This window comes from Embiotoca jacksoni, unplaced genomic scaffold, assembly GCF_022577435.1.
Source record: "Embiotoca jacksoni isolate LCO1_2020_lvr unplaced genomic scaffold, fEmbJac1.0.p SCAF_58, whole genome shotgun sequence".
Classification (NCBI taxonomy): Eukaryota; Metazoa; Chordata; class Actinopteri; family Embiotocidae; genus Embiotoca; species Embiotoca jacksoni.
Genome location: NW_027185412.1, coordinates 34,174 through 60,230, shown reverse-complemented (window position 1 = coordinate 60,230; position 26,057 = coordinate 34,174). Strand labels below are relative to the sequence as shown.

Genomic DNA, 26,057 nt, shown 5'->3' with positions numbered 1-26,057 from the left:
GTGTCTCTGTGGTTTCTCACTGACGTTGACAGATTGAGGAGGGAAATTTATTCCCACAGTTCTGAGGAAAATGACTTTGTTTACTATCTTGTTTTCCATCTTTTGACTCAGAGAGCAGCCGGAGAAAAATAAAAGCTCTTTCTTATCAGAGTGATAAATACGCCGAAGAGTCATCAAACTAGAAAAGTTAGAACTTCAGAAGAAAGTCTCTAATTGTAGCGGGATATTTTTAAGTATGTTATTATTTTATTTAGTTTTTTATGTGACTAGTCTGACGTTTTTTTTTCTCACTATAACTCAACAATAACAATAAATACAACAACTTTTACAAAAAAAATAAAAAAAAATTGTTCTGTTAATAGTTGGTTTTTTTTTTACTGTTGTGATAAAAAAAAATGCTCTGAAGCTCAGTTCTGTGGCTGTTCTGTCAATAGTTCTCTAATAAATAACAAATTTAGCAATTTGTGATCAACCCATATCGATTTCAGGCTAAATTGAACAAATATGGTTACTTTCCACACACTAAGCACCACCCACTTCCGGATTAAGCCCCGCCCCATCCGAGTACTGATACAGATACATATAATTAAGTTGGTTTAACAGATACAGATAATGGTGATAATGGCTCATCCTGAGTTTTTATGTAATAACTTTGTAATGACGGACTTTCAGCAAGGCTCTTGTTAGAGAGATAAAACACGGTGGGTGAAGGACCGTAGAAATACGGCATACAGAACATGGATTTAGTTCATATGGGTTCGTGAGTTGTAAATAATTTTAACTTGAAATTTAAATTTGTAAAATATTTTCTAGAAATGCCCAGAACCGAATAGTTGGGCCTCCAAAATTATATAATGAAAGGCATTTTACAATTTATTCAAGAAAAAGAACACTTACACCCTAGAAATGTATTACTTGGGAACAACATCAAGGTAAAATAAGAGGCTTTTTGGTTTGTGAATTTGAGCCCACAAACAGCAGGAAGGAGAAGAAATCCAGAAGGAAAACAGAATCAGCTTCAGACTGATGAGGTTCCAACGGATATTTAATTTCCTACTCAAATAAAAACATCTGAAAGCTCCTGATTTCCTCCAGATGTTTGACACCACTGGCTGCCGGGGCAGGAGAAAAAGCTTCGGCAACAGCTCCACCTGGTGGCGACACATCGAGAATACACCGCTGTCAGTAAAGGGTTAATACACACAGAGCCGAGAGCATTGATTATTGAGGACTCCTTTTAAAACGGATGTCAATGAAGCTCACTGATGCAGGATAATTGTATAAAGTTGATCATTTATTCATTAGGACACAAGTCAGTGCTCAAAAGTTCAATCACAGTTCACACAAAACTCATAACAATAAATACATGGTGACTAGCTGAAGCGGGGGACACATTTCGAAAGGGGACCAGACTCCAAACCAACAGGTGTTGGTGGAGTCCAGCACCAAACAGAAACTTATTTAAACCATATTTTTTTATTTACTGGTTTCTAATCGAGGGATAACGAGCTCTTCTATTCGATTCTATTTTTTTCGTCTTTCGGTGCTGATGATGCAGCGTCAGAACATTCGACTCCTTCGACAGTAAAGATCGTGTACAAAAACTGGTTCGTGATTTACCCACTTGGTCATTTTCTTGCTGCCGTTTCCTCTTTTCCATCTTTATTTCAGGAAGCGGATACTCATCTTGTGATCGATGTTGACTTTCTCCAGAGACTGAAAACAAATAAAAACCCTTCTTTTAGACGTTTTAATGCTGACGCTGCAGAAGAAAGACATAAATAAATAAAAGTTCATTTCTTCTGTTTAATATGTACATCTCAGAGTATTTTGATACTATAACATTGAGAAAGATGTCTGTGTTGATGTTAACATTGGACTGGATGTGAGAAAGAGTCTGACAGTTCATCGACCGTCTCACCTCTTTGAACTCGTTGAAGGAGATGGCGTTGTCTCCGTCCAGGTCGGCCTCCTGAATGGCTCGCTCAGCGATGCTCTGCAGCTGCTCCTCCGTCACATGCATCCCCAGCATCGCCTGCAGCACCTGTCAGTCACAGAAGCAGCCAATCGCTGAGCATGTTGGGACGACTTGCGGCGTACCTCAAGGCTCGATTCTGGGCCCCTTTTTTCATTTCTATGTAGACGATGCACACTTTTATTTATTTATTTTAGGATTAACTGTCTCCCAGTTTAATAGTTGCCGACCTGAAGAAGCTCCACTCTGGAAATCTTTCCATCTCTGTCCTGATCGTACAGCTGGAAGGCAACTGAACACAAACAGTTTCTAAATTAATTTTCTTTGAAGTAAAGAGAAGTAAAAAGTGTCAGAAAGATTTCAGAACTACAAACGCAGAACCAAGCACATTACGCTGACATTTGAGCTTCCCGGTGCTGCTGTTGGCCGGCTCCGGCTGCGCTCCGTCTCCGCTTCGGTTCGAGTCGTTGGGACGGAAATGAGCCAGAATCCGGACAAAGGAGGGAAAGTCTACCGTTTCCTGTCTAGAGAGTGGAAGGGGCCAAGAAAGGGAAATATTTCCTGTTACGAGCAATCAAGGACAAACAATCAAGTGTCAAGTCCAAACCCTGGTAAACTCAAAGACTTGATGTTTTTCCCTGAAAGTTTGGGTTCACATCGTCAGAAACAAACCCTAATCAAACGTAACAGAAAGCAACGGCAGCCTGGATGAAACTCAAAACAGCGGTATTGTTCTTTAATAAGTGATGTGCAGGCTGCTGTACCCCGGAGAGAAAAAGGCATTGACGATTCGGTCTCCGATGGGGTTGAAGGCCAACTCCGTAACTTCTCTGAAATCCTCCGGCCTGGAACACACAGAGAGATCAACGGTTTCTAGGATTGCAACTGAAATAACTGACATCAGTATGACACCACGGGAAGCATTTTAAACCACCAGAAGATCTGTTAGCTGGAGCACTTTTTATTATCTCACCTGCTCCTGAAACAAAACCCATTTAGATACTTTGCTTTTAATGCAGCTAGTTTTTAGGCAGTTAATAACCACAGACTGTAAACAAAAGTGGCTCTGAAAAATGGTTCCGATGCAGAAGTGTCTTCAGCTGCAATACCAGCGAGTGCCACTAGAGGTCGGCTCCAAAAAGCCTCCGGCTCCATAGACTCCCATTCAACTTCTCTCATCAAATCCAAAGTGAATAAAATGTGTCCATCAGTTATCTCGGTGTTGTTAGCTAAAGTCACTCCTTCTTATTAGTTTTCTGGAGGTCCATCTGAAAATAATCCCTCATTCATTAGAAAAGAAGATTCAAGAAGACCTGTTTTTGGGGGCGTGTCTGTTTGATTGACAGGTCTGTGGTGCAGTCATGTTATGATGTTATCGTCAGGTTTCCAATCAGAACAGTCAGATCCACCGCTGGCTCCTCCCCCAGCTCGTCCAAATATGGTCACTTCCTGCTCCAAACCGCTCCGAACTAACAAAGATGGTGACGGACAGAATCTGAACTGGAGGATTCATAACGTTCACAAACCAACGATGACATCACTGATGGTTGATGACATCACTGATGGTTGCTGCTTGGTTACAACACCCTGTAAACTGTAAACCGCCCAGCGATGAAGGTCACCGTTTGATGACAGAACCACATCATCTGCAAACAACAGAGATCCTGAGACCCCAAACCGGACACTCTCCCCACTGTGGAAATCACCAAACAGGATTGGTGACAGCGAGGGCGTCCGGTCCGTCCACCAACCTGAGTTCGCCGATGTCGTCTTTGTCCAGAAACTTAAACCTCTCGTAGAGGCGAAGGAGATGGGCGGCGGAGACTGAAACACAGACAACGTTCGATTGATTACGGACGAATCGACCGCTTATCGTGTTAATAAAGTGAAACAGCTGAAATAGTTCTTTACCAGTAAACGTCTCTCTGTTTGTGTATCTTTGCATATTTTAAATATATTCAGGTGTTAAACCTTTAAATTAAAGGCCTCCTGAACTCCTGCAAAAACGTTTCATTTCAAGACTATCTTTTAGATTTCTTGTACCCTTTTTCAAATGTTTTCTTTAAACATGTAACAGTTTTTTTTATGGATTTTGTTGGTTTTATCATAAATATCTGAGCATGTTTTTATTGGTTTTATAGATTTTATTATGTTTTCTATCAAAATATAAACATGTTTTTAATAGATTTTTATTTGTTTTATTATCATATTCTGTAAATATCTGAGCATGTTTTTTGATGGTTTTACTATGTTTTCTATTATCCTTTTTAAGGATTTTATTCTGAGTCTACGTTGGGTTGAATGTGGTCCTTTGCTACGAGCTCATACGGACCTGACAAGATTTATTCTCATGAGAATGAAGTTCAATCAGGAGCAGATATTGTCGCAACGCAGACATTTGAAAGTAGAAAGCTTTAGGCCTCGAAGAAGGTGTTAGGCTAGTGTTGAAAGCTCTGGGAGGATCTTTACATTTAGAATATTTTAAAATGAGCTGCAGGATGGACAAAGAGCTCGTCGGTAAAGAGTAATCAGCGAGGACCGTTCAGGGCGTCGACACAGATGAACAACAGATGAGGACTTCAACAAGATGCAGTCGGCTGCTATCAGAGCGCTCAGACTGAAACCACCAACACACACACACGAGATAAACACACACACACACACACACACACACACACACACACACACTGGTGTAGCTATCAGCTGAAAGGGGCCCATGTAAGACAGTTTCCAAAGTAATAATGTGTTTAGTGGAATTTGTTTGTCCGACGAGTCTTTTAACACAAATATTTAACAACTTATATTATTCAGAGTTTCGTTTTGTCCCATCATGGACGTTAGGTCCCCACAACATGAGTAAAACATGTAAACAAGGATCATTATGGAAAAATTGGGAGATTTTCTACTCAGGTGCACAAATTGTTTTAACTGAATTTTCAAACATCATCAGCATGAAACTGGTTTAATTTGAATGAAGATTTATTCACAGAACTGAAACACACGCTTTGTTTTTAATTTATATAATTACTATAAGTTATTTTAGAATATAGATATAATTTTGAGCAAATATCTAACATGAATTTAATTTTTCTATATTTATTACTAAATAGCAAACAGATGGATAACTTGCAGGCACTAAAGTGTGAAACAACTTTAAACACACAATTTCATTTAAAGGAGAATTACTGCAAAACCAAATTCAATATTTGAGGCCAAAACCAGAACCTAATCAGAGAAATATTAAAAACTAATTTATACAGATTTTACAAAAAAAATGATGAAAGTAAATGGCTTCTCATTTCTATATCTTTATGCATGGGTGCAAATCTCATTATTTTTAACCCCATATTTAGCATTACAAATATAGAAAATTGTCGTGGCAAGCAGATATGAGGGCATCTTAGTATTTATTTAGGCATCTATCTCATTAAGCAAAATAAACACAGTATAAAATTTCTCTTTGTAAATTCATAATATTAGATTTCATGTATATTTTTAGAAATTGTTTAGAGATTTTTGTACATGTGAATAAACAGAGGATTTGTTTGTGTGAAACCACCATCATTAAGTCAGAGTTATTAAAGGTAAACAGGTGTGAGCCTCCTTCCTGTCAGCTGCACTTTTCTGCAAACTTTAAAAACTCCTCAAACTTGAACTGTGTTCAGATTCAAGTGAAACGTGAGAAGCTTCACGAGATAAAACATCGTTACAGTTATCTGGAGCTGATCTGTTTTCTGTTCTAGTTTCCCCACAAACTGTTTTCTTTCGCCGTCAGATTTTATAAACAAGCATCCAAAAGTGAAACAAACGTTGGACTCACAGCCGGTTTCCTGCATGAGCTGCGGGCCGTGTGGGATGTCCTTGATGCTGGAGCTGCTGCAGCCCATCGTCCTGCTGCTGCAGGTTCACTGCACGTATCCGCTCTCAGTCCCACCGCAGACATGATGACAGACAGGCCGCTCAGCCTATCACTGCTCAGCCAGCGGGCACTCGCCGACCAATGGGAGTCCTCGATCCGCCCACGAACACGGAGTCTACCGGATCTTCTGAGGTTTGAAAAAGAAGAGCAAATAAAAACAGGCTCATTCTGTGTTTTGCTGTTTTGTTTTTTTACACTGAAAAGTTGTTGGAACATTTAAACGAGCCGGGACCAGATTTAAATTTAATCTGAACTTTTGTTTCTGCTGCGGGCTTCACGTTAAAGAGGTCGTTACGCTTTATTTCGGCCTGCTGTGTTTTCCTGTTAGTGAGGTCAGGCTAACGTTAGCTCCCGCCAGCTCTCCAACAAACACGGGAATCAGTTGAAACTTTCAGTCGGACTGAAAAGGAAACAAATTTGGATTTCAGTCCATCAAACAATGTGTTTATGACGCAACATGTTCAGTTAGAGACGTATTTGTGTCCACCTGAAAGTTGGCTCAGTTTTTGGTCTCCACCAGTCCCCAAAGACAAATATGTTAAATACCCGTCTATGCTACTCTCACGGTGTCCGTCTGAGCAGGTCCCGTGCAGATGTTTTGTTTTGTTTTGTTTTTTAAACAGCTTCTTCTCTGAAAACATCTGCCTGCTGACCTCAGAAACAGCCGGAGACTAAAGTCCACTGGACACCAGATGGAGCCATTTCTACATACATACACTCTGACCAGTGTCCTCACGCACTGCAAAACACTGCACTCCTATCTCAGAGAGCAAATGGAGCAGCAGATTTTGTTCCTCATTTCTAAACAGAATATATGTATTTTTTTGTGTGTGTAAGCAGATGAATTTAAGTGTATTAATATATTGGCAATAATCCCAAATCCTCCTCTAACTGATTACTTTTTTTAATGTATTATTTGTTAGTTGTGTTCCACACATTTAGTACATTTTGTTTAAGATATGTATTTTTTTCACTGGATGAACCTTCAGGCAAAAAAACATGAAAAGTCAATCAAAGGTAAGTTCGATTTTTTATCAAACTCTTATCAAAGGTCAAGAATGAACATCCAGGTTTGTCGGACTTGTGGAAAACATGAACTGACTTTGTACTTCAGGGGAGAAATTTATGCTTTTTGAATGGGAGTCTATTGGAGCCAGAGTATTTTTTGGAGCCAGCCCCTAGTGGCCCTCGGTGGAATTGCATTTTAAGGCTCTTCAGCATCGGCTTCACTTTTCAGACCCGCAAGCTACGTCCATGCAGGATTATGAGTGATAGAGAAATCCTGAAGACATATTTGATTTTAGAAAGAGTTTTTTTTTTAAATATTTTGCTTTACTATGCACATGAGAAGAGTCCAAATCAACGGCGCCCTCTTGTGGTATTCACGATGTGTTTGCTGACGTTTACAGAAAGGTCAGAGGTCATGGAAGCTCATGTTTGGTTGGATGCTGAGCTAATATATTGTTATTTTATTGATGGAGAGTTTGTATTTATAACTTATATAACAGCCGACATCTGAGGAAAATGTTGATCTTCCCAACGGCCTCGTCTTTTCCCTCTGTGGTCTTTGTATTTCCTGCATTACGTTACCCACGTTTTTACGACTTGAACCCCCAGCATACGGCACGCATATGACTTCCCGTGTTGTAACCACGAACTCACCAGTTCCATTTGAACGCTGTTATAAACTTTGTGATTTTTTCAGCTGTCTTTACTGATGTTGTTCTTCCCTTCTGCTGTTACCGAGCTCAGTGTGATTTCAATGGTGTAAAACGCAGAGGGCTGGAGCAGCTGTTGGTCCGTCCTGATGACGGCTTAATGGGCCAAAAGGTCAACATTACATCTTTAAACATGTTTGGTGGTATTTTATGGCTCGTCACAGCATTAAAAATGGGTGTATATTAATAGCATTTGTGTGCAGCACTTTCATGTTTTCATCAGTTGTAACTCAGCTTCTGCTTCTGGATCTTGACCCAGTTTTAATGAGTGGAGTTGGCGGGCTGTCAGAGACTTCGCATTCCTCTCTGGTACCACGTACCGCTGTCTTATCAGCTCTGCTTATCCCAAGAAGAAGTAGAAGTTGCTTTTTTCATTCTTCCCTCTTTTCTTCCTGAAACCATGTGAACAGTAAACACCTGAAACTGACAGATTTTAGTCGCATCAGTGCCCAACTGTGCAACACGGGAAGCATTTTAAACCACCAGAAGATCTGTTAGCTGGAGTACTTTTCATTATCTCGCCGGCTCCTGAAACAAAACCCATTTAGATACTTTGCTTTTAATGCAGCTAGTTTTTAGGCAGTTAATAACCACAGACTGTAAACAAAAGTCGCTCTGAAAAATGGTTCCGATCCAGAAGTGTCTTCAGCTGCAATACCAGCGAGTGCCACTAGAGGTCGGCTCCAAAAAGCCTCCGGCTCCATAGACTCCCATTCAACTTCTCTCATCAAATCCAAAGTGAATAAAATGTGTCCATCAGTTATCTCGGTGTTGTTAGCTAAAGTCACTCCTTCTTATTAGTTTTCTGGAGGTCCATCTGAAAATAATCCCTCATTCATTAGAAAAGAAGATTCAAGAAGACCTGTTTTTGGGGGCGTGTCTGTTTGATTGACACACTGCTGGCTCCTCCCCCAGCTCGTCCAAATATGGTCACTTCCTGCTTCCAAACCGCTCCGAACTAGCAAAGATGGTGACGGACAGAATCTGAACTGGAGGATTCATAACGTTCACAAACCAACGGGTGACGTCATTGTTGGTTGCCGCAGGTCTTTTATTTCTATGTTTCGAGCGCTCTTTGACATCTTGACGTTTTACAGGAACACAAGTTACAAAAAGACGGTCTTCACGAGCACGTTGTTCATCGTGACGTATCATCGCCCACCGTTCCGTCTCCGATTCCTAGAATCCACACCCTCCTCCGCCTCCTCAACCTGGAAATGAAAGTGCAAGTATGTTCAATCTGTGCCAACAGGTGACAGGTGACACGTGGGCGGATAAATGGGTGACGATTAAACAAAAGGCCACATGCCGCTGCAGCCACGCCAAAGGCAAACATAACTGTTCAGTTCTTCTGTTTCAGCTCCATTCTCCTGATTTACTCCTTTCATCTCAGTTAAAACAAAACTAGGAAACCATGACAAACCATTTAAAAGTGAGGTGGGAGAAAATATTTGTGTTCATCCTTTTCTGTCTTTTCCAACCTTTTGGGCTTTTCATTTGAAATTTAAGATGGCTCTGCTTCTCAGGCATTTTGATGATGACAGAGCAAATAATCAGAAGATTAATACGAGGCACAATCAATAAGTTCAGAGACTTCCTGTTGTGCACCGTGAATTCATCCCCCAGGGTCAGACTGTCAACACCGAGTTCTAGGTTTTCCCGCCCGTAGAGTTCAGCTTCACCTGCAGAATTTCACTGAAAGAGACACAAAAACCAACCAGAGAGAGTCTTAAAATGACCACAAATAAACAAAACAAACAAAAAACAGATGCTTATCAGCGCGGCTCGGTGGCTGAGCGTGTCCGCCCTCCCATGCGAGTGATATTTGACCCAAATGAAACTATTAGCTAGTGATAAACCATTTCCAGGAACACTTTACTTCATGTTTATCATGTGAGTGGGTGAAATATGTTGATTGCAGAGTTGTTATTCCTGTAACTATTGTGTCATACTGGAGGACAGCTAATGCAACATCTGGGACACCTCAAGACCAGTAACAATCTCCATAGGTCACATGACACCAAGAGAGGCTGACCGCTCCGATTGGTCAGGACCAACATGAGGTCCGTTTGGTCTTTGTGCCAAGAATTAATGGCTGTATGATGGTCTGATGTTCTCCCCACTTTTGCAACCATTTTTCTGTGTCTCTGGCACAGGAAAGCAAAGTCTCTATTCTTAATCCCGCCCCTAAAATTCTGGTCGATTGTTTCCGTAACTGTGGAAACAACCGCCAACACAGCAGACCTCTCTGATTGTAAATCTGAGCGGTGGTTCAGACGTCGGCAACAAGGACACAACTCAAAGTGCAGGATTAGAAAAAAACAAGGTAAATGCAATTACAGCTCCGCCCACTCTGGTTGATTGACAGATGGATTTATTGACAGGTGTTGATGGATTTGCGAATCACAGGCCGATTCAGCGACAGTTCTGCTCTGCTGTTCGGCCTCGCAGGGCTTTTGTCCCGGCTGTCACAACCAATGAAACTGAATGCATGTCAGAGGGTGTGTGTGTGTGTGTGTGTGTGTGTGTGTGTGTGTGTGTGTGTGTGTGTGTGTGTGTGTGTTTGCTGGCTGAGATCCAGCAGGAAATGAATGAGGTTTTCCTGGCTGAGTGAACTCTGACTCCCCTTTAACTCCCTTGACAGCCGACTGGCTCTGATTCAGACGGACAGTCAGCACACAGAAGCTTAGAAAGACCACCAAAAAAAAAAAAAACTCAATTCAGCAAATATTATTATTGATAAGACAGAAATGAAACCAGTCTAACAACCAGGCTTGGACTGTGTCTTTTCATACCTTAAGGCCTTCCAACATTTCAGTACAGTGTCATTAACTACAGCGTCACAAAGATCCAACACATTTCCGGTGCTTTAGGGGTTTAGGTTCTTGTCCATTATCATCAGGGATGATAAACAGCTAATCACTTAACAAGATGACAATGAGCCCAAAGTCACAGTCAGAGTGAACTGTTTTGATCAACATGAACAACGAGGACTCCTGCAGCTGATGGTCTGAACCCCACAGAGGCCTGATGTCAGTCTGGATCACATGAAGAGACAGAACACACCGAGACAAACTGAATCCACAGAACAACTGGGGCACTTTCTCCAAGATGCAGCTAATCTGAGGTCAAGTCATCCAAAATCAGTCCTAAACCGAGTCTATAACTAGTTTTAAATCGGCACAAAACTAAGGCCCAAAATAGTCCAAAACTAATCCAATACCAAGTCAAAAAATATCTGTGGATGAAAACGCATCATCATCATCGTGATGAATAATACCACACATGGAGGATTATATGTGTATCTGTTGACTTCACCTCATTGACCATGTGGTTCTGATAAAGGTCATCGAACATTAGAGCAGATGACAGGAAGAACATTGACGGTCCTCCTGTTATCTTTGAGAAGTTCGAACTTTCCAAACCAACAAGTTCGAATTTTGTGTACTTGTTGAGTCTTCAGAAACTCCTGTTCTCCGTGAGGCTGAAGACGTGTCAGAGGATCAGAGGACTGCTGGACTGGTTGTCCTGGTCGGCTCCCAGTGTGACTGTAAATCAGACCAACCTTCTATCAGCATAAAAGCCTGAAAAAATGTGTCTCGTTAAAACTTTTTTTTTCTTTTTTTTTTTAAAGTATGTGAGGAATGTGATTATATAACTGTGCCATTGTTTCCAGAGACAAATGAGAGGTGAAGGCTGGCAGTCCAGCTTCTACCAGGAGAGACGGAGAGGAGGAGGAACGTCCCACTGAGTCCACGCCGGCTGGTAATGAGACCGAAAATTCCAGAGAGAGAAACGAGTTGCTGGATCAACGAAAGGTTGCAGCAACTTATTTAACTTTAACACGCACTGTTACATCTGAAGTCAGACACCTGGATGGTAAAACAACATTTGTCAAAGAGAAGACCACCATCAGGACAAAATGTTGGAAGGCATGCTGTCGGTGTACTGGCCACAAATCACAGTCGGAGCCTGTCGCCTGCAGCTCGTCTGATTATAAAGGAGATTCATATTTATTTATGTTTATTTCGATGCTAATTTCTGAAAAAAACCACATTGCACTTCCTTCCGGTTACCTTCTTCACAACAAGGCCAGTAAAGAGCTTTTAACGGGAAGCTATAGCGGTATCTTTACACAGTTCCAACCAAGTGGTAACCACCAGTTCAGATTCTGTCCGTCACCCCCCCCAAAATAAAATACCCAGCAGCTTTGTGGAGGCCAGCAAACTCTGACGACAGAGGGATAGGTAACAACAACAAAAGAACTTGTGTAAAACATTTCTACGGGATTTCAGATGACGAATGGGTTTGTTTCTAATCCTGCAGCTGTGTCCTGACACTCTAAACGGGTAGATTTCACTCTGGCACCACAACAATGAAGTTTGTGACTCAGACAGAAGTTCTGCCCACTGACGTCCAACACTGTTAGAGCAGTAGATGTCACCGGTGCACACACACATAGACACACACACTAGTTAATTGTCTAAAAGTAGATTGTTTCTGGTAAAAAGCCTTTATTGTGTAATAAAGATCGATTTGGAAACTACATTCCACGGGTGTTAGTTTAGTTTCTGAATTACAAATGTGGCCTAAACGGAGGTGACTGAACTACAAACTGTCAACACTTGAGAACAACAGGCTGGATATGAAACTTGACTGGATTGTGTCCGGTGTTTCTTTTTCGACCTGAAATTTAAAGTTAACTAGCCAATATTTTCTGTGTCTTACAGCACTTGCGACTCACTAGATTCACAATCTGTTTTTTTTTTAGTCATCTGCAGCATCGGTTCATCGGTCCGCCACCTTGGGCCGAAACATTTCCGATATTGTTGGATTAAATGTCAGACCTGCAGCACAATCATTAGATAAAATTTTAAACTGTCGTATATTATACATGAAGTCAGGTCTTTGTGGCATTTGTCCCGCCCCTCCATCACTGTGATTGGACGGCTGGGTAAAAAGTAACAGTGACGAGCGCAGCGTTTTGCCCAAAGTTGAAAATCTCAGCGAGCAGAAAAAAAGCCTCATCACGCTGTGGCGCTCCCATTAACAGTAATAAATACGCTGCGCTCAGGGAAAAACTCTTTGGTGGCCACGGGCCTTTAGTACCACCGAACCAAAACTAGGAGCTAAAGGAAGACAAAAAGGTCTGAAGAGATTTAGAAAATTCTCTAAATTGTTTCCTTTCACGTTCCAGATCGAGTCATTGATGCATTCATACAGTTTTGCTTTTAGTCACGTTTCCTCAACACGACCTTTTCCTACTGCCGCTGTGTCTGTTGAGTTTTGGGATTGTTCTCAACCGTTATTTCATCACAAAAACTAAAGCAGATAATTGTCTCTTTAAAAAGATTCTGATCTGGATTCAGTTTCCTGGCTGAAAAACCCCAAAGCCTCCGCCACCACCTCTTCCTCTTCCTCCTCCTCATTCTCGGGAGTTTCCACTTACGCTGAGCCCTAAAGAAGTTTTTCTATTTCTTTTTTCACCTTTGAGATTAAACATCTGATTTACTGTAAGTAAATACATTTAAAGACTTGATAAAAGATTTGCGCCAATCGTCCAGATCCAGATTTCCCTTCCCTCTTGCTCACCAGCTTTTCTGCCAATGACTCATCGCCCTTTTGAGCACCACCACTAAAGTTGGAAGGATGAAAGATGAAGATATGAAAATTTAAAAAAAACAAGTAAAATTTCCAGCTTTGTTTCAGTTTTATTTATTGAGGATTATGCCAATGTTTTGGTTTAGTTTCAAACAAATAAAAATGTGATTCTTGGTCCCATTTCAGCTGAAATCTATTCTTTGTTAACGTGATGATCTGCTGCGGAAATAAAATCAGAAATACTTCTTCGTTTTACAGGTCAGAACTTTTTACGAATCCGAAAAGTCTTTTCCAGGTTTACATGAAAATATGATTGATTTTTGATGCTGTCTGAATTTTTTTACCCAAACGATTCCAATTCTGAGACGATACAACGATCAAAATAAAACTAACTTTGAGACACAGATTCTCCAAACAAACCAACATATAGAAGCTCAACTCCTCACATGACACCAAGAGAACACTTCATTGTTTGAATAAACTTAACTGAAATAGGGAAAAAAAATTATTTATATTTTAGGGAATATGCAAAAATGTCTACATAAGCACAGTTAAAAAACTGAAACCTTTTCATTGTATCTGTATAAGAGACCTTCCTAAACAAATTACATGTCACATAACTGTAATTAGCTGTCTGTATAACCAAATCTCTTCATCTGTAAAAAATGAAAGCAGTAACGGTGGCTGTTTGTGGTCCATTGTAATGAAAAGGGGAAATGATCAATGTTATTCTTTCGAAATGAATCTTTCTTTGAAGTCCAATCCTAACTATGTTAAAACCACCGCTCAGGGTGGAGAGTTCAGAGTCTGTTGTGATGACTTCATTTAACAATCAGAGTTTGGAGTTTCGTTTCATTTCGTTTCAAGCTGTAAAGTTTGACCTTTGTCTTCAGAGAAAATCAGACCCACCTCAGCTACAAAGCTGCTGGCTGCAGGCCAGATCTGTGCAGCACAACAGGTTACTGCAAGAAACCTCTGGAATAATCCAGGTCACACAAGTAAAGCAGAAACAGTAATAACTCAAACATGTACTTTCTGTAGCCGAACTTTACGATGCACCTCTTTCAGAGCGTACAAAGCTGTGAAGTTCACTGTGGACACGGTTATGTTTCTAAAACACAGTTAGTCAAACAGCAACACTTCAAGCTACAACAACCAAAACCAGCTTCAATCAACCAGCAACCAGCAGCGACGTCATCGTTGGTTTGTGAACATTATGAATCCTCCAGTTCAGATTCTGTCCGTCACCATCTTTGTTAGTTCAAAGCGGTTTGGAGCAGGAAGTGACCATATTTGGACGAGCTGGGGGAGGAGCCAGAGGTGGATCTGACCGATCTGATTGGAAACCTGACGATACTACGTCCCGCCCACCGATAGCTGTAACCTGACTGCACCACAGACCTGTCAATCAAACAGACACGCCCCCAAAAACAGGTCTTCTTGAATCTTCTTTTCTAATGAATGAGGGATTATTTTCAGATGGACCTCCAGAAAACTAATAAGAAGGAGTGACTTTAGCTAACAACACCGAGATAACTGATGGACACATTTTATTCACTTTGGATTTGATGACAGAAGTTGAATGGGAGTCTATGGAGCCGGAGGCTTTTTGGAGCCGACCTCTAGTGGCACTCGCTGGTATTGCAGCTGAAGACACTTCTGGATCGGAACCATTTTTCAGAGCTGGAAGCTTCGAACACTTTTATATCTAGTCTGTGGTCATTACTGGCTTTGATTACCCGCTTCATTAACATATTGATCTCAGATCACGAAGCCAACACCAGGAGTAAATGATCAGACTTCATTGTCCCAAAACTGCCTCCCAGAATAACACAGGCATTTCCTGACCTGACGCTCTTATCAGCAGAACAACACAACTCGTGAGGCAATTAGTGTTCCTAAATTCTCTCTTATCTTGTGGCTGCATTTAAGCATGGAAATAACTTCAGGGAACTATCGTGGTTGTTGGTAGGAAACAGGAAGTCAACAGTGGTCTCCTGCATCAAGAAGTGCCAGTTACTGGACACATCCATCCATTCATCCATCCTCCTCCTCCCCCCACTCTAACAATCTTTAACCGTTTTCTCTTTTGCTATCGGCAGACAAGAATGTGATATTTCAGGTGTTTTGTTGAAACAGCTACTGTAATGCGGGGATTTTTTCTTCGGAGCACACTCATCTCCCGGAAAGGATTTACATCCTGAAAAATTCAGCAGTTTCAAAAAAATTTAAATTGCAGTTGAAGGGGAATCTTTGATTGCTTTTTCTACAGTTTCTGAAAGCTTGACTGTTGAAACTGGCTGCATAAATCATCTGAAAACTGTTCGTGTTGATGGGAAGTCCGGTCAACGTGTTAACAAGAAACACAAACCTGAGAACAGTGATTCATCCGATTTGTTTGTTAGTTGCACTGAGCTCTGCCAAGTCTTAATAGTTTCTGTTGAAGTGAAACAGTGTTTTTTTGGACAAGAACCACTTAATCAGTGCAACATCTCACATATAAATATTAAAAGAAAGATGAAAGTTTTCAAAGACGAATAAATAAAAGAAGTAAATCAGACTTTTTTTTAATGTGATGTACCCTCTTTTTGCGGTTTTCTGCAGAGAAGTGGTCAAAATCCAAAACCATTATTGTTATATGTTTTCTGGTGGAGTTTTACTTCGTAATTTAAAATCGTAGAAAAATTTTGATATTCGCACGGCCTCAACTTTTCCCTCGGCCGTTAAGCCTTCGTATTTCCTGCAAGATATTATGCAACTGCTAGCTTGCTAAATTAGCTTCTGGGGCTTTTTGCAACACCATTCATGTTGCTATGGCAACTAGGCCTGGGCGACATGCACAAAAAAATCAAATATCTGGATATTTTTTACCCAAATACCTCGATATCAATACTGCAACGAAGATCTTTCGGAAGATTATTGGTGCTTTGACAAAATCTTCACATAATGTCGTCTTTATAACCAGAAAGACAATAATTATGTCGTATCGTGATACTACGATATAAATCTAAGACAATATCTGCTCTCACGTCACGATATGATTAAATATCGGCATATTTCACAGTCCAACGGCAACTCAGGACATAACCACTCGAATACGCAGCATACTGTCAGACACGTGATTTCCTATGTCGAATTCACGAGTTCCATCCGAAGGCAGTGATTCGCTCCTTCAGACTCTGATGTTGGACACAACACATCATGTTTTGTGCTTCCTGTTGAGGTTTTTTTGGTGGTCGCGGGATGTTTATTCCATCGTTGATAACAGTTTTGGAGTCACACTGCGGTGCTCATACAGTAAGTTGCACTGAAAATACCATATTATATAATACCATATAAATCCCCAATACAGTCACTTCCTGCGTTTCTGTCACTCTGTTTTTGACGGGAAAATCCAACTATTGACTTAAGAACTCGAAGAATCAGCTGACAGACACGTGACAGCGTCAGTAGAAGTCGAGACTCCGGACAGCCAGGTGGATACCACACACCTATAATGTGTCGAAGTAAACACACGAGCTCTGATAAATTCCTCTGCAGTGTAATCTGTGTAGTCAGACAGAAAGTTTGGTAAACTCCAAACACTTCTGAAATGTTATCTGAGTTTTGGTGCCAAAGTAAACAGAGATAAAAAAAAAAAAGAAGAGGCGGTATCAAACGATGCACCGTTCCTCATAAAGTAAAAAAAAATTCACTCACCACGCAGGTCAACGATCTTATCAAAGAACTGAATCACAAGTCAAAAAATTACCCCTGAAAAAAACCTAGTCTACAACCTGGAAACAGCTTCGCTACTTTCGTTCATCTTAATGTTTGATCATATTGGAGTTCAGACCAAAATGTGACTTTTCAACACCTTATTTTGCCCTAAAAATTATAAACACTATAAGATGTGTTATTTCAGCGGTGAAAAAGAACAAAAAGACTTCACAAGAACTAGAAAATGATGGTGAAAGCGAAAGCATTTGGGTTAATTTAAGCAACAGTTAGCATAAGCAAAAGCAAATTTTTCATTTTCCTAAAATTTCTAACTTATATTTTGATTCTCTAACACTTTAAGAACTCATTTTTGATTTGCCATATAAATAAGCATATAATAAATATTAATAATTAATTAATTAAGTTATACCTTTTTGTTTCTAGCGGTAATGTCTCCGAACCTCTGACTTTATTGGAATTACCCTGATTTGTTAAAATTAAGGACCTTCAAATGAAATACTTTAACGTATACAATCAATTTAACTGATCATGTACAGCGGGTAAAATAAGTATTGAACACGTCACCATTTTTCTCAGTAAATATATTTCCAAAGGTGCTATTGACATGACATTTTCACCAGATGTTGGTAACAACCCAAATAATCCACAAATACACAGAAACCAAAACAAATAAGTTAAGAAATTAAGTTATGTGTAATAATGTGAAATGACACAGGGAAAAAGTATTGAACATTCATACATCGAGTATACAACGTGACATTTTTTTCAGAAACAGTTTCTTTATCAGCAGGTCACGGTAAGATCTGGAAAAACTACAGCAGAACTTTTTATTCCCACCCGATCAAAACTATAATTAAATCAAAACTATAATTAAATTCGATTAAATAAACAAGTCAGTGAAATAGATTTTTTGTTGTGCCGACCGTGACGCCATAGAAATGAAGCTCAACAAATGCTGCGTTCCTTTTGATGATAGTAGAAATAGGCTTACCCCGTCACTCGATGTGTTGCACTCTGAAACCTTCAATAAATGGCAGCAGGTTGAATAAGAGACGCGACCTGGTCGCAGGAAAAGTTCTCCAGGCTTAAAGGGACCTCTGAAACACAGAAATATAAAGTGCATCAGGATTCATTACTAACAGCCAGTCAATGTTGGTGTGCACATGGGATTTGTTGATGAGAAAAATTATATCAGTCAAATAGAACCAATAAATTCTACTGAGCCACATGCACGTAATTATAATAATAATTATGAAAACTGCAAGCAGTGATATGCGGGCCCTTGCATGGTGCGTGTCAGGGATCCCCAATGCAGTGCAGTTTAATTTTTTTTCCCTCGTTTCCTGTCTCCAGCAGGGGGCGCTACGACTATAAGCGAATATTACCATACAGATGTCTTCAGGGCGGGACTGTTATCAAAGATGTAATGTTTGAGGAAGATCGGAATATGTTCATAAAAGTTAGTCACTTTCACGGCGAGACGCTCAAAATGGCCGTCACGCCACGGGCACGCCGATCGACGAAAACAAATTCATGATGCCAAGAGACTTTTTTGTACATCTCTGTGATACACCTGTCCAAAGAGTTTGGTGCATGTAGGTGAAACTAGGTACCGCGGCTGCAGTTTAGGGGGCGCTAGCGAGCCGTTTAGAAAAATTTCAAGTCGGTCTGACAAAATCCCTCGGAGGAGTTCGTTAAAGTACAACGTGTGAATCGCTAAAAATGGTGACTAAATTCACAATGGCGGACTTCCTGTTGAGTTGATGTAATGTTGCAATAGAACTTCTTTGTGCGTCTAGGTGTGATACACGCGTCCACCGAATTTCGTGCATGTAGGTAAATATAGCCGCATCTCTTTAGGGGGCGCTAGCGAGCCATTTGGCCACGCCCACTCGCAACTCTACTAAAATACAACATTTTTCGCCGAAAGACACGTGTGTACCAATTTTCATGAGTTTTTTAATATGATAAAGTCGCCAAAAAGGAAGTTCATTTGTAAGAATAAGGAACGAGAAAAATAATTCCTTGAAGAACAAAAGGGCTTTCGCACCTTCGGTGCTCGGTCTCTAACAATAACTGAAGAAACAACCTGCGGGCAGCTGGAAGTCGTTTCAAACAAACATATTTCACAAGCGTACAGAAATGTGGTCTCGTTTCTCCCTGCAGGCTGCAGAGTTGCAGCTTCACACTGATCACAGAGTTTCTGTGGACCGACTACCTGTTCGCTCCTCCTCCTCTTCACCTGCCTGACGTCCTGTCTTGTCGTTATCGACTCGATGCCAGCATCATACCCGTCATTACACAATGCACCTGAGTAAACAAACTCTGCTAAACTTCCAATAAGTCTTCTAAAAACAACTGTTTCCTCATGTCAGAGAAAACCTGATGATTCCCAGTAAGAATAAACGGCAGGAATGCAGGAAGACAGGCTTCAACAGGGGGAGTGAAAGTGAAACGGTTTGACGGACTCAAACACACTTGGTCTGAAGACTCGCACTTCAAGCAGACCTCAGCGAGAGTCAATAACACGCTGCAATAAAAACAATAAAAACCCAGATCACTTTCACGCCACATAAATCAGTCGTCAGGTTATCAAATGACAGCAGCGTTTATAAACTTCCAATTTGACATATTTGTAGCTTTTAAATTATTAAATAATTCTGGGAGCTGCATTAGTTTGATGAAGACCTTCATTTACAACCCCAATTCCCAAAAAGTTGGGTCGTTTTGTAAAATGTAAATATAAACAGAATGCAATGATTTGCAAATCGCGTAAACCAATATTTCATTGCAGATAGACTAAAGACAACATATCAAATGTTGAAACTGAGAAATGTTATTGTTTTATGAAAAAAAAAAATGCTTTTCTGGAATTTGACGCCAGCAGCACGACTCAGAACAGTCGTTTACCACCGTTTTGCATCACTTCTTTTTACAACACTGTAAATGTTTGGAGGAGACCAGTTTCTGGAATTTTGAATACACTTCAGTGTTTTCCACTTCACCTCAGTCCATCTTTTGTTTTTTTCAGATGCAAACAAACGGTAGACACCGGCGGCTCCACACTGAGTGAATCAGCAGACAACACGTGAAGCTTCACAGTTTGGTTGTCAAGCTACCAGATAACTGCAGAGACAGAAACAAGCTGCCGGCAGATTTCAGAGCTGCTGACGTCTCAAACAATCTGACCGCGGAGAGAAATGTGAAGAGACACGAGTTTTCCCCTCCCTGCTGTCCCTCCTGTTGATGTGGGGAAGTTGTCCTCTGGACTCAGCGCCGGGAGAAACTCATCGACAGTGATGGAGTTGTCACTTTGGATCACGGAGTGACAATAAAGACACCGACTCACACTGAGGAATGTCGGCCGGTGCGGTCGGGGCTGCAGAGTCGCCCGGCAGGAGGCGAGCCGAGTCCACGCAGGTCGAACACGCGTCAACGTGGAGGAACTTTTCTTCAGCGACACGACGACGTGTGCTACGAATGAAGTTTGACCGTATTTTTCCCCACTTTAAAAAGGTAGAAAAGTTTTACTCCTGTTTCAGGGTGGGTACTTTCCAAAGACTGTATTTAAAAAAGTGTTCATTGCTTCCAGGTCTGAAAAATGAGGCTGATGCAGCTGCAATACCACCGAGTGCCACTAGAGGTCGGCTCCAAAAAACCTCCATAGACTCTCATTTAGGTCATCTCGTGAAATACAAAGTCAATCAAGTTTTTCCACAAGTTAATTTGGTCCATCTGAAAATAATCCTGTCAGTAATTAGAAAATAAGCTTCAAAAAGCTGCGTTTTTGACGTACTGTTGCCAATCGGATCTCGCCCAAATACGGTCACTTCCTGCTCCAAACCACTTCGAAGTAGCAAGATGCTTCATAACGGCCGTTCACAAACCAACGGGTGACGTCACTGTTGGTTGCTGCCCTGCACTTTCCCAACACTAGAGGGATGTAAGCGTCGTGTGATTGGTTGGTTAGTTAGTATTATGGTCTGAAGTCACAGCGATGGAAGCAGCAACTCCTGAGTTCAACACATTTGCCAGCTCGTTGGCATCATCAGGACTGATGTAAGAATTATCTGTAATTATTTTAGCTCATTTTGAGATGAAACATTTAAATCTCTTTCATGCAGCAGGAACAACTTTAAAAGCACCGGCTGGAGAGCTGCAGGCCTGCGGGCGTCCGTGACCCCCGGAGCGTTTGATATGCAGGTTCTGCGACTGCAGCGAGGCTCCGGTTGGAGGCCGGTGGGGCCACATAGCAGAGAGGAGCTGAGGCGTGATGAGACTCGCTGCACCTGAACACTCTGCAGGATTATTTGGCTCACGTCCAGACTCTCCGAAACAGCAGCAGCACACACGCCTGATGTTCAACACCGAAACTCCGGCAGACTGCGACAAACCTGCAGACTGCACCGGAGCTTCAGACGCTCTCATGTACAACGTGACATTTATTCCTTCAAACTATGAGACCTTCCGACAGTTTGTTAACAGCCTTTTCTGTTGCCAGCAAAGAGTGTTATGTACGAGATCAATAAGTTCAGAGCCTGTTCCTGAACGCAGCGCCGTCTCTGTTGACCGTTTCCAGAGTTTCTCTTCACGTTAAGGTGTTGAACTCAGGTGATGATGTCGATCAGGAGACGACACTCTGAATACTTCCTCATGAAGGTCGCTGTGGTGCGTTCAGGAACAGACTCTGAATTTATTGATCGGCCCGCGTAGGTTATACAGCCTTTAAACTCCTGAAGGAAATGCATACAGTTTCTGAATCATGTTTTGAGTTGATGTAGCGACAGGAAAATAAAAATAAATGAATTGATCCGAACACAGAAAAATTAATGAAATTCTTCTGGCTCTGCTCACATAGTTACACACATACCTGAGACCTGCAGCAGGTGTCTATCAAGCCTGATGTCATGTTTCTTAGAGCTGCCACCAGGACGTGACCTCTTCGCCAACAGGAAGAGGAAACGAGCCGACAGGAAAACGAAGGTTTACCTTGAGGCGGCCTTTTTTTTTTTTTTTTCTAAACACGACGAGTACGAGCAGATTTAAATGACCTTCAGCTGAAGATTCAGCAGAAAGAGACGAACACGTGAGAGGAAACCAGGAGTAAGAAACGACAGGGAAGTGGGACAGAAAGGAGAATTGTTGGTTTCCTGTATTTATCTTTGTTTTGTCAGCTCATTAAGAGTCTCACTTCAAGTCTGTTACTGCGTTCACTACTCCTCAGCGCTGCTGTGATTAGACGCTCAAACCAGAGGAAGTCAGAGAGTGGGTGTGAGTGCGAGTGCGAGTGTGTGTGTGTGTGTGTGTGTGTGAGTGTGTGTGTGTGTGAGTGTGTGTAAGTATGTGAGTGCGTGTGTGTGTGTGTGTGTGTGTGTGTGTGAGTGTGTGTGTGTGAGTGTGTGTGTGTGTGTGTGTGTGAGTGTGTGTAAGTATGTGAGTGCGTGTGTGTGTGTGTGTGTGTGTGTGTGTGTGAGTGTGTGTGAGTGTGTGTGTGTGAGTGTGTGTGAGTGTGTGTGTGTGAGTGTGTGTGTGTGTGTGTGTGAGTGTGTGTAAGTATGTGAGTGCATGTGTGTGTGTGTGCGTGTGTGTGTGTGTGTGAGTGTGTGTGTGTGTGTGTGTGTGTGTGTGTGTGAGTATGTGAGTGCGTGTGTGTGTGTGTGTGTGTGTGTGTGTGTGTGTGTGTGTGTAAGTATGTGAGTGCGTGTGTGTGTGTGTGAGTGAGTGAGTGTGTGTGTGTGTGTGAGTGTGTGTGTGTGTGTGTGTGTGAGTGTGTGTGTGTGTGTGTGTGTGTGTGTGTGTGTGTGTGTGTGTGAGTATGTGAGTGCGTGTGTGTGTGTGTGAGTGAGTGAGTGTGTGTGTGTGTGTGAGTGTGTGTGTGTGTGTGTGTGTGAGTGTGTGTGAGTGTGTGTGTGTGTGTGTGTGTGTGTACCTCCTTTTCTCCTCTTCATCTCTGTATTTTTAGTCCAGCTCTTCCTCCGTCGCTGAAAGACAAAAACAACAACATCCGTGACGAAGTTCGACTTTTTAAAGCAGAAAATTGGTGATAAAAACATGAAGACTTTTTTTTTTATTCAAGTCAGAGCAACAGTTCATTTTAATATTAACATTCAGCACTAAGATTTTTGTTTATATATATAAGTATTTATATAAGTTCTTGTACTCCACAAAGTCTGCCAGAAAAAGTCTTTCTATATGACAATAGACACAAAATATTACGTACGTGATATAGTACGTGAATATTTAACAGCTCCGATTTCTGTGTTTCCTCTCAGTCAGACTGAAAGTTTACAAGAGATTTGTGTAAAAATGAAGTTTGTTGTGAAAGCTGCACAGAGCTCGAGCTTATCAGCCCTGATATAACGGAGCATATTACTGCGACCCGTTGAACTCGTTTGTTACTCGGTCAGCCCGACCCGTGGAAACACAGCAGACATATTCATGGGAAAAACAGCAGGCTGAAATAAAGCAGAACGACCCTTTAAATGTGTAAGAAGAAGAAAATAATGATTTGATTAACAACGTATTTACGGTCATCTGACGGCGCCCTCTAGCGGACATTAAGTGTTTGTGATTAAAGGAGGAAACGGTGCGACGTGATCACGACTCCAACCTGAAGATACTACGTCCCGCCCACCGATAGCTGTAACCTGACTGCACCACAGGCCTGTCAATCAAACAGACACGCCCCCAAAAACAGGTCTTCTTGAATCTTCTTTTCTAATGAATGAGGGATTATTTTCAGATGGACCTCCAGAAAACTAATAAGAAGGAGTGACTTTAGCTAACAACACCGAGATAACTGATGGACACATTTTATTCACTTTGGATTTGATGAGAGAAGTTGAATGGGAGTCTATGGAGCCGGAGGCTTTTTGGAGCCGACCTCTAGTGGCACTCGCTGGTATTGCAGCTTAAGACTCTTCTTATGAAGGTATTTTTGTGTCTTTATTATACAAGCAAAAAAACCTGTTTGTAAGTAAAAATATATAAACTGAGAATATATTATTTGCATTGCGAACAAATTTGCTCTCACACTTGGGCTAAATTCTGAGTTATCTGTATTTATATATCAGGTTTCTATTTTGAAAGTCTTTCTTTTTTTGATTAACTTCATTGTATAAAACCTCCCGCAGATATTGCGGACTTCGTCTGATTTAAAAACTTTTTTTTTTTTTTTTACAGGTTTTAAAGTTACAAATAAAGTATTCATCAAACTAAGCAGGAAGTCGTAAGGTGTGATTTCCTACCGTGACCTCTGACCTCCCTGTGGAGGCGGACGGAGACGAGCAGCAGAGGATCCGGGGATTTCACTCTGGTGGTTACTGCGCAGGTTTGACGGACAGGTAAAACAGGTGAGTCTCATTACCGGGTTCTTCCTGCGGAGGAGCGGCGTGACCGTGTCCAATCATCACCTCCTCCTGTGTCGCTATAAAACACTCCTGCTGACATTTATATATATCTCACTCTCTCTCTCTCTCACACACACACACACACACACACACACACACACACCAACCGTCAACAGACTTCTTTTTTTTAACCGTTTTATAATCTGCATGTGTAGATCTGCTTCGTTTTTACTTTGTATGTATAAATATAAATATGCATATATAAATATATATTATTTTTCGTGCCCGTTTGAAGCTGCAGCAACACAGTTTAAGAGAACATCAGCAGAGAGCTTCACCGCTAAAACAAAGGGTGGAGGGGCGGGGGGGGGCAGACATAACAGGAAGAGCACATGGTAAAGATATCAGCAGCCTATAAATCTGCGCGCTGAGTATCTGCATGAAACACGAGTCCGATCCGAGAGTCAGTCAAAACATCCTGAGTTCTCTCCGACCTTCATCCCCGACGCGTCCTCATCCTCACCGAGACGCCGCACCACTCCACGCGTCGCGCTACCGCAGAGCGTCCTGCAGGGCGGCAGCAGCGAGCCGAGTATCCGGTGGCCGGTATAAAAAATGATTCAGGATTTTTCTCCAGAGAAGAAACATCTGTTTGTGTAAAAGCTGATTAAAAGAAATATTGATTAAGTTCATGTTTGAAAAACGTGTTTTTAGGAGCTTAACAGTCACAACTGCATGACTTTATTTAAAGAAAGTGTTTTTTTGCAGCTAAGAAGTGAAGAAAAGTGTTAAAAACTCATGCAAAATGTGTTTCAGGTTGGTTGTGTTTATAAAAGATGTGCAATGCATTGAAATATAATATATCTCATTTTAGACATATTGGGAATTTGCTAACAGTCGGGGCCTCAAAGACGTTTTTCAATGCAATGATTCTTTCTAATCTTCGTTGCTGCATGTCACGCTGGTCTCAGAACAATCGGATCACTACGTAAACCCCGAGATTATCATCCCTGCACCCCGCAAAACACGCGCTAAATATAAAATATGACGTTTTGACAACTCTCGTTTTCTACTCAAACGTCCGCTCAGAGCGAACAAGTCGAGCTGAGAGATTTCTCTTTTGAGATGAATGTATTCTGTACTTGGTTCCTCCTGTCAATAAACTGAAACTCGAATGTGCAAACAACAGGAGAAAATCAGGTAAACGTAGACAAACAGCTGATTTATCACCAAATAAAGTAATAAAACAACTTAAAGATCTCAACACTGAGATGAATAGAAAGAGTTTCTGTCCGACGCTGCAGCTGGTGTTCACGTATTGTGTTCACAAGCGCTGCGACCCTTTTAAGGAGACTTTACTACTTCGTCTGTAATCTAATCTCCACACAGAGACTTAAATATGTCCCACCACATTGTTGTCAGCCTCAGTTATTATGTTATGAATTATTCACGCCCACTCAGCGCATGTTAACTGATCTGCTCTCTGCAGCGCTGCCAAACCAAGCGGAGGAACAGATGGAGGGAAGACTGATTTAGAGAGTTACAGTGGTCGTTTAGTCTTCAGCACAGAAAGCAGCTTGGAACGAGTTCACACGAAGACGGACGACTTTGTAACCTGCTGCTTGTTTTGGCAAATGTCAACTTTAGTCACATTTTTGTCATTTTTCCTGATAATTTAAATCAGAAAAAACAACAAATAACAAACATCGAACTCGAGTCGTCCTCGATGACAGTTCAGTCATGTTCTTCTTTGATATTTCAAATTTAGCATTTTC

The 26,057-nt window shown here is 41.3% G+C and overlaps 1 protein-coding gene across 2 annotated transcripts; it reads right to left on the bottom strand.

Moving 5' to 3' along the window:
• Positions 1-78: 78 nt before the first annotated feature.
• chp2 (calcineurin-like EF-hand protein 2) lies at positions 79-24,347 on the bottom strand. 2 transcript variants are annotated; one of them, XM_069173180.1, is made up of 11 exons: positions 24,181-24,347; positions 22,863-22,914; positions 17,925-18,030; positions 5,796-6,021; positions 3,727-3,799; positions 2,740-2,820; positions 2,375-2,499; positions 2,206-2,267; positions 1,922-2,044; positions 1,625-1,716; positions 79-1,151 (listed from the first exon to the last, which is right to left on the bottom strand). In XM_069173180.1, the coding sequence occupies exons 4-10, from the start codon at positions 5,860-5,862 to the stop codon at positions 1,663-1,665; spliced, it is 585 nt and encodes a 194-aa protein (XP_069029281.1). In that variant the 5' UTR covers positions 5,863-6,021; positions 17,925-18,030; positions 22,863-22,914; positions 24,181-24,347; the 3' UTR covers positions 79-1,151; positions 1,625-1,662. The 2 variants fall into 2 exon arrangements, with proteins under 2 accessions (XP_069029281.1, XP_069029282.1); XM_069173181.1 differs by lacking the exons at positions 5,796-6,021; positions 17,925-18,030; positions 22,863-22,914; positions 24,181-24,347 and adding an exon at positions 3,289-3,444 and having other exon boundaries at positions 3,727-3,782.
• Between the last annotated feature and the right edge of the window lie 1,710 nt (positions 24,348-26,057).

Bases quoted from the DNA above. Each gene is read 5' to 3' on its own strand.
- chp2 (XM_069173180.1), bottom strand. From the start codon at position 5,862: ATGGGCTGCAGCAGCTCCAGCATCAAGGACATCCCACACGGCCCGCAG. The intron at 2,268-2,374 runs GTCAGCGTAATG...GTTTGTGTTCAG, and splicing joins CAGCACCGGGAAGCTCAAAT to TTGCCTTCCAGCTGTACGAT. The intron at 1,717-1,921 runs GTGAGACGGTCG...ATTTGTTTTCAG, and splicing joins CCTTCAACGAGTTCAAAGAG to TCTCTGGAGAAAGTCAACAT.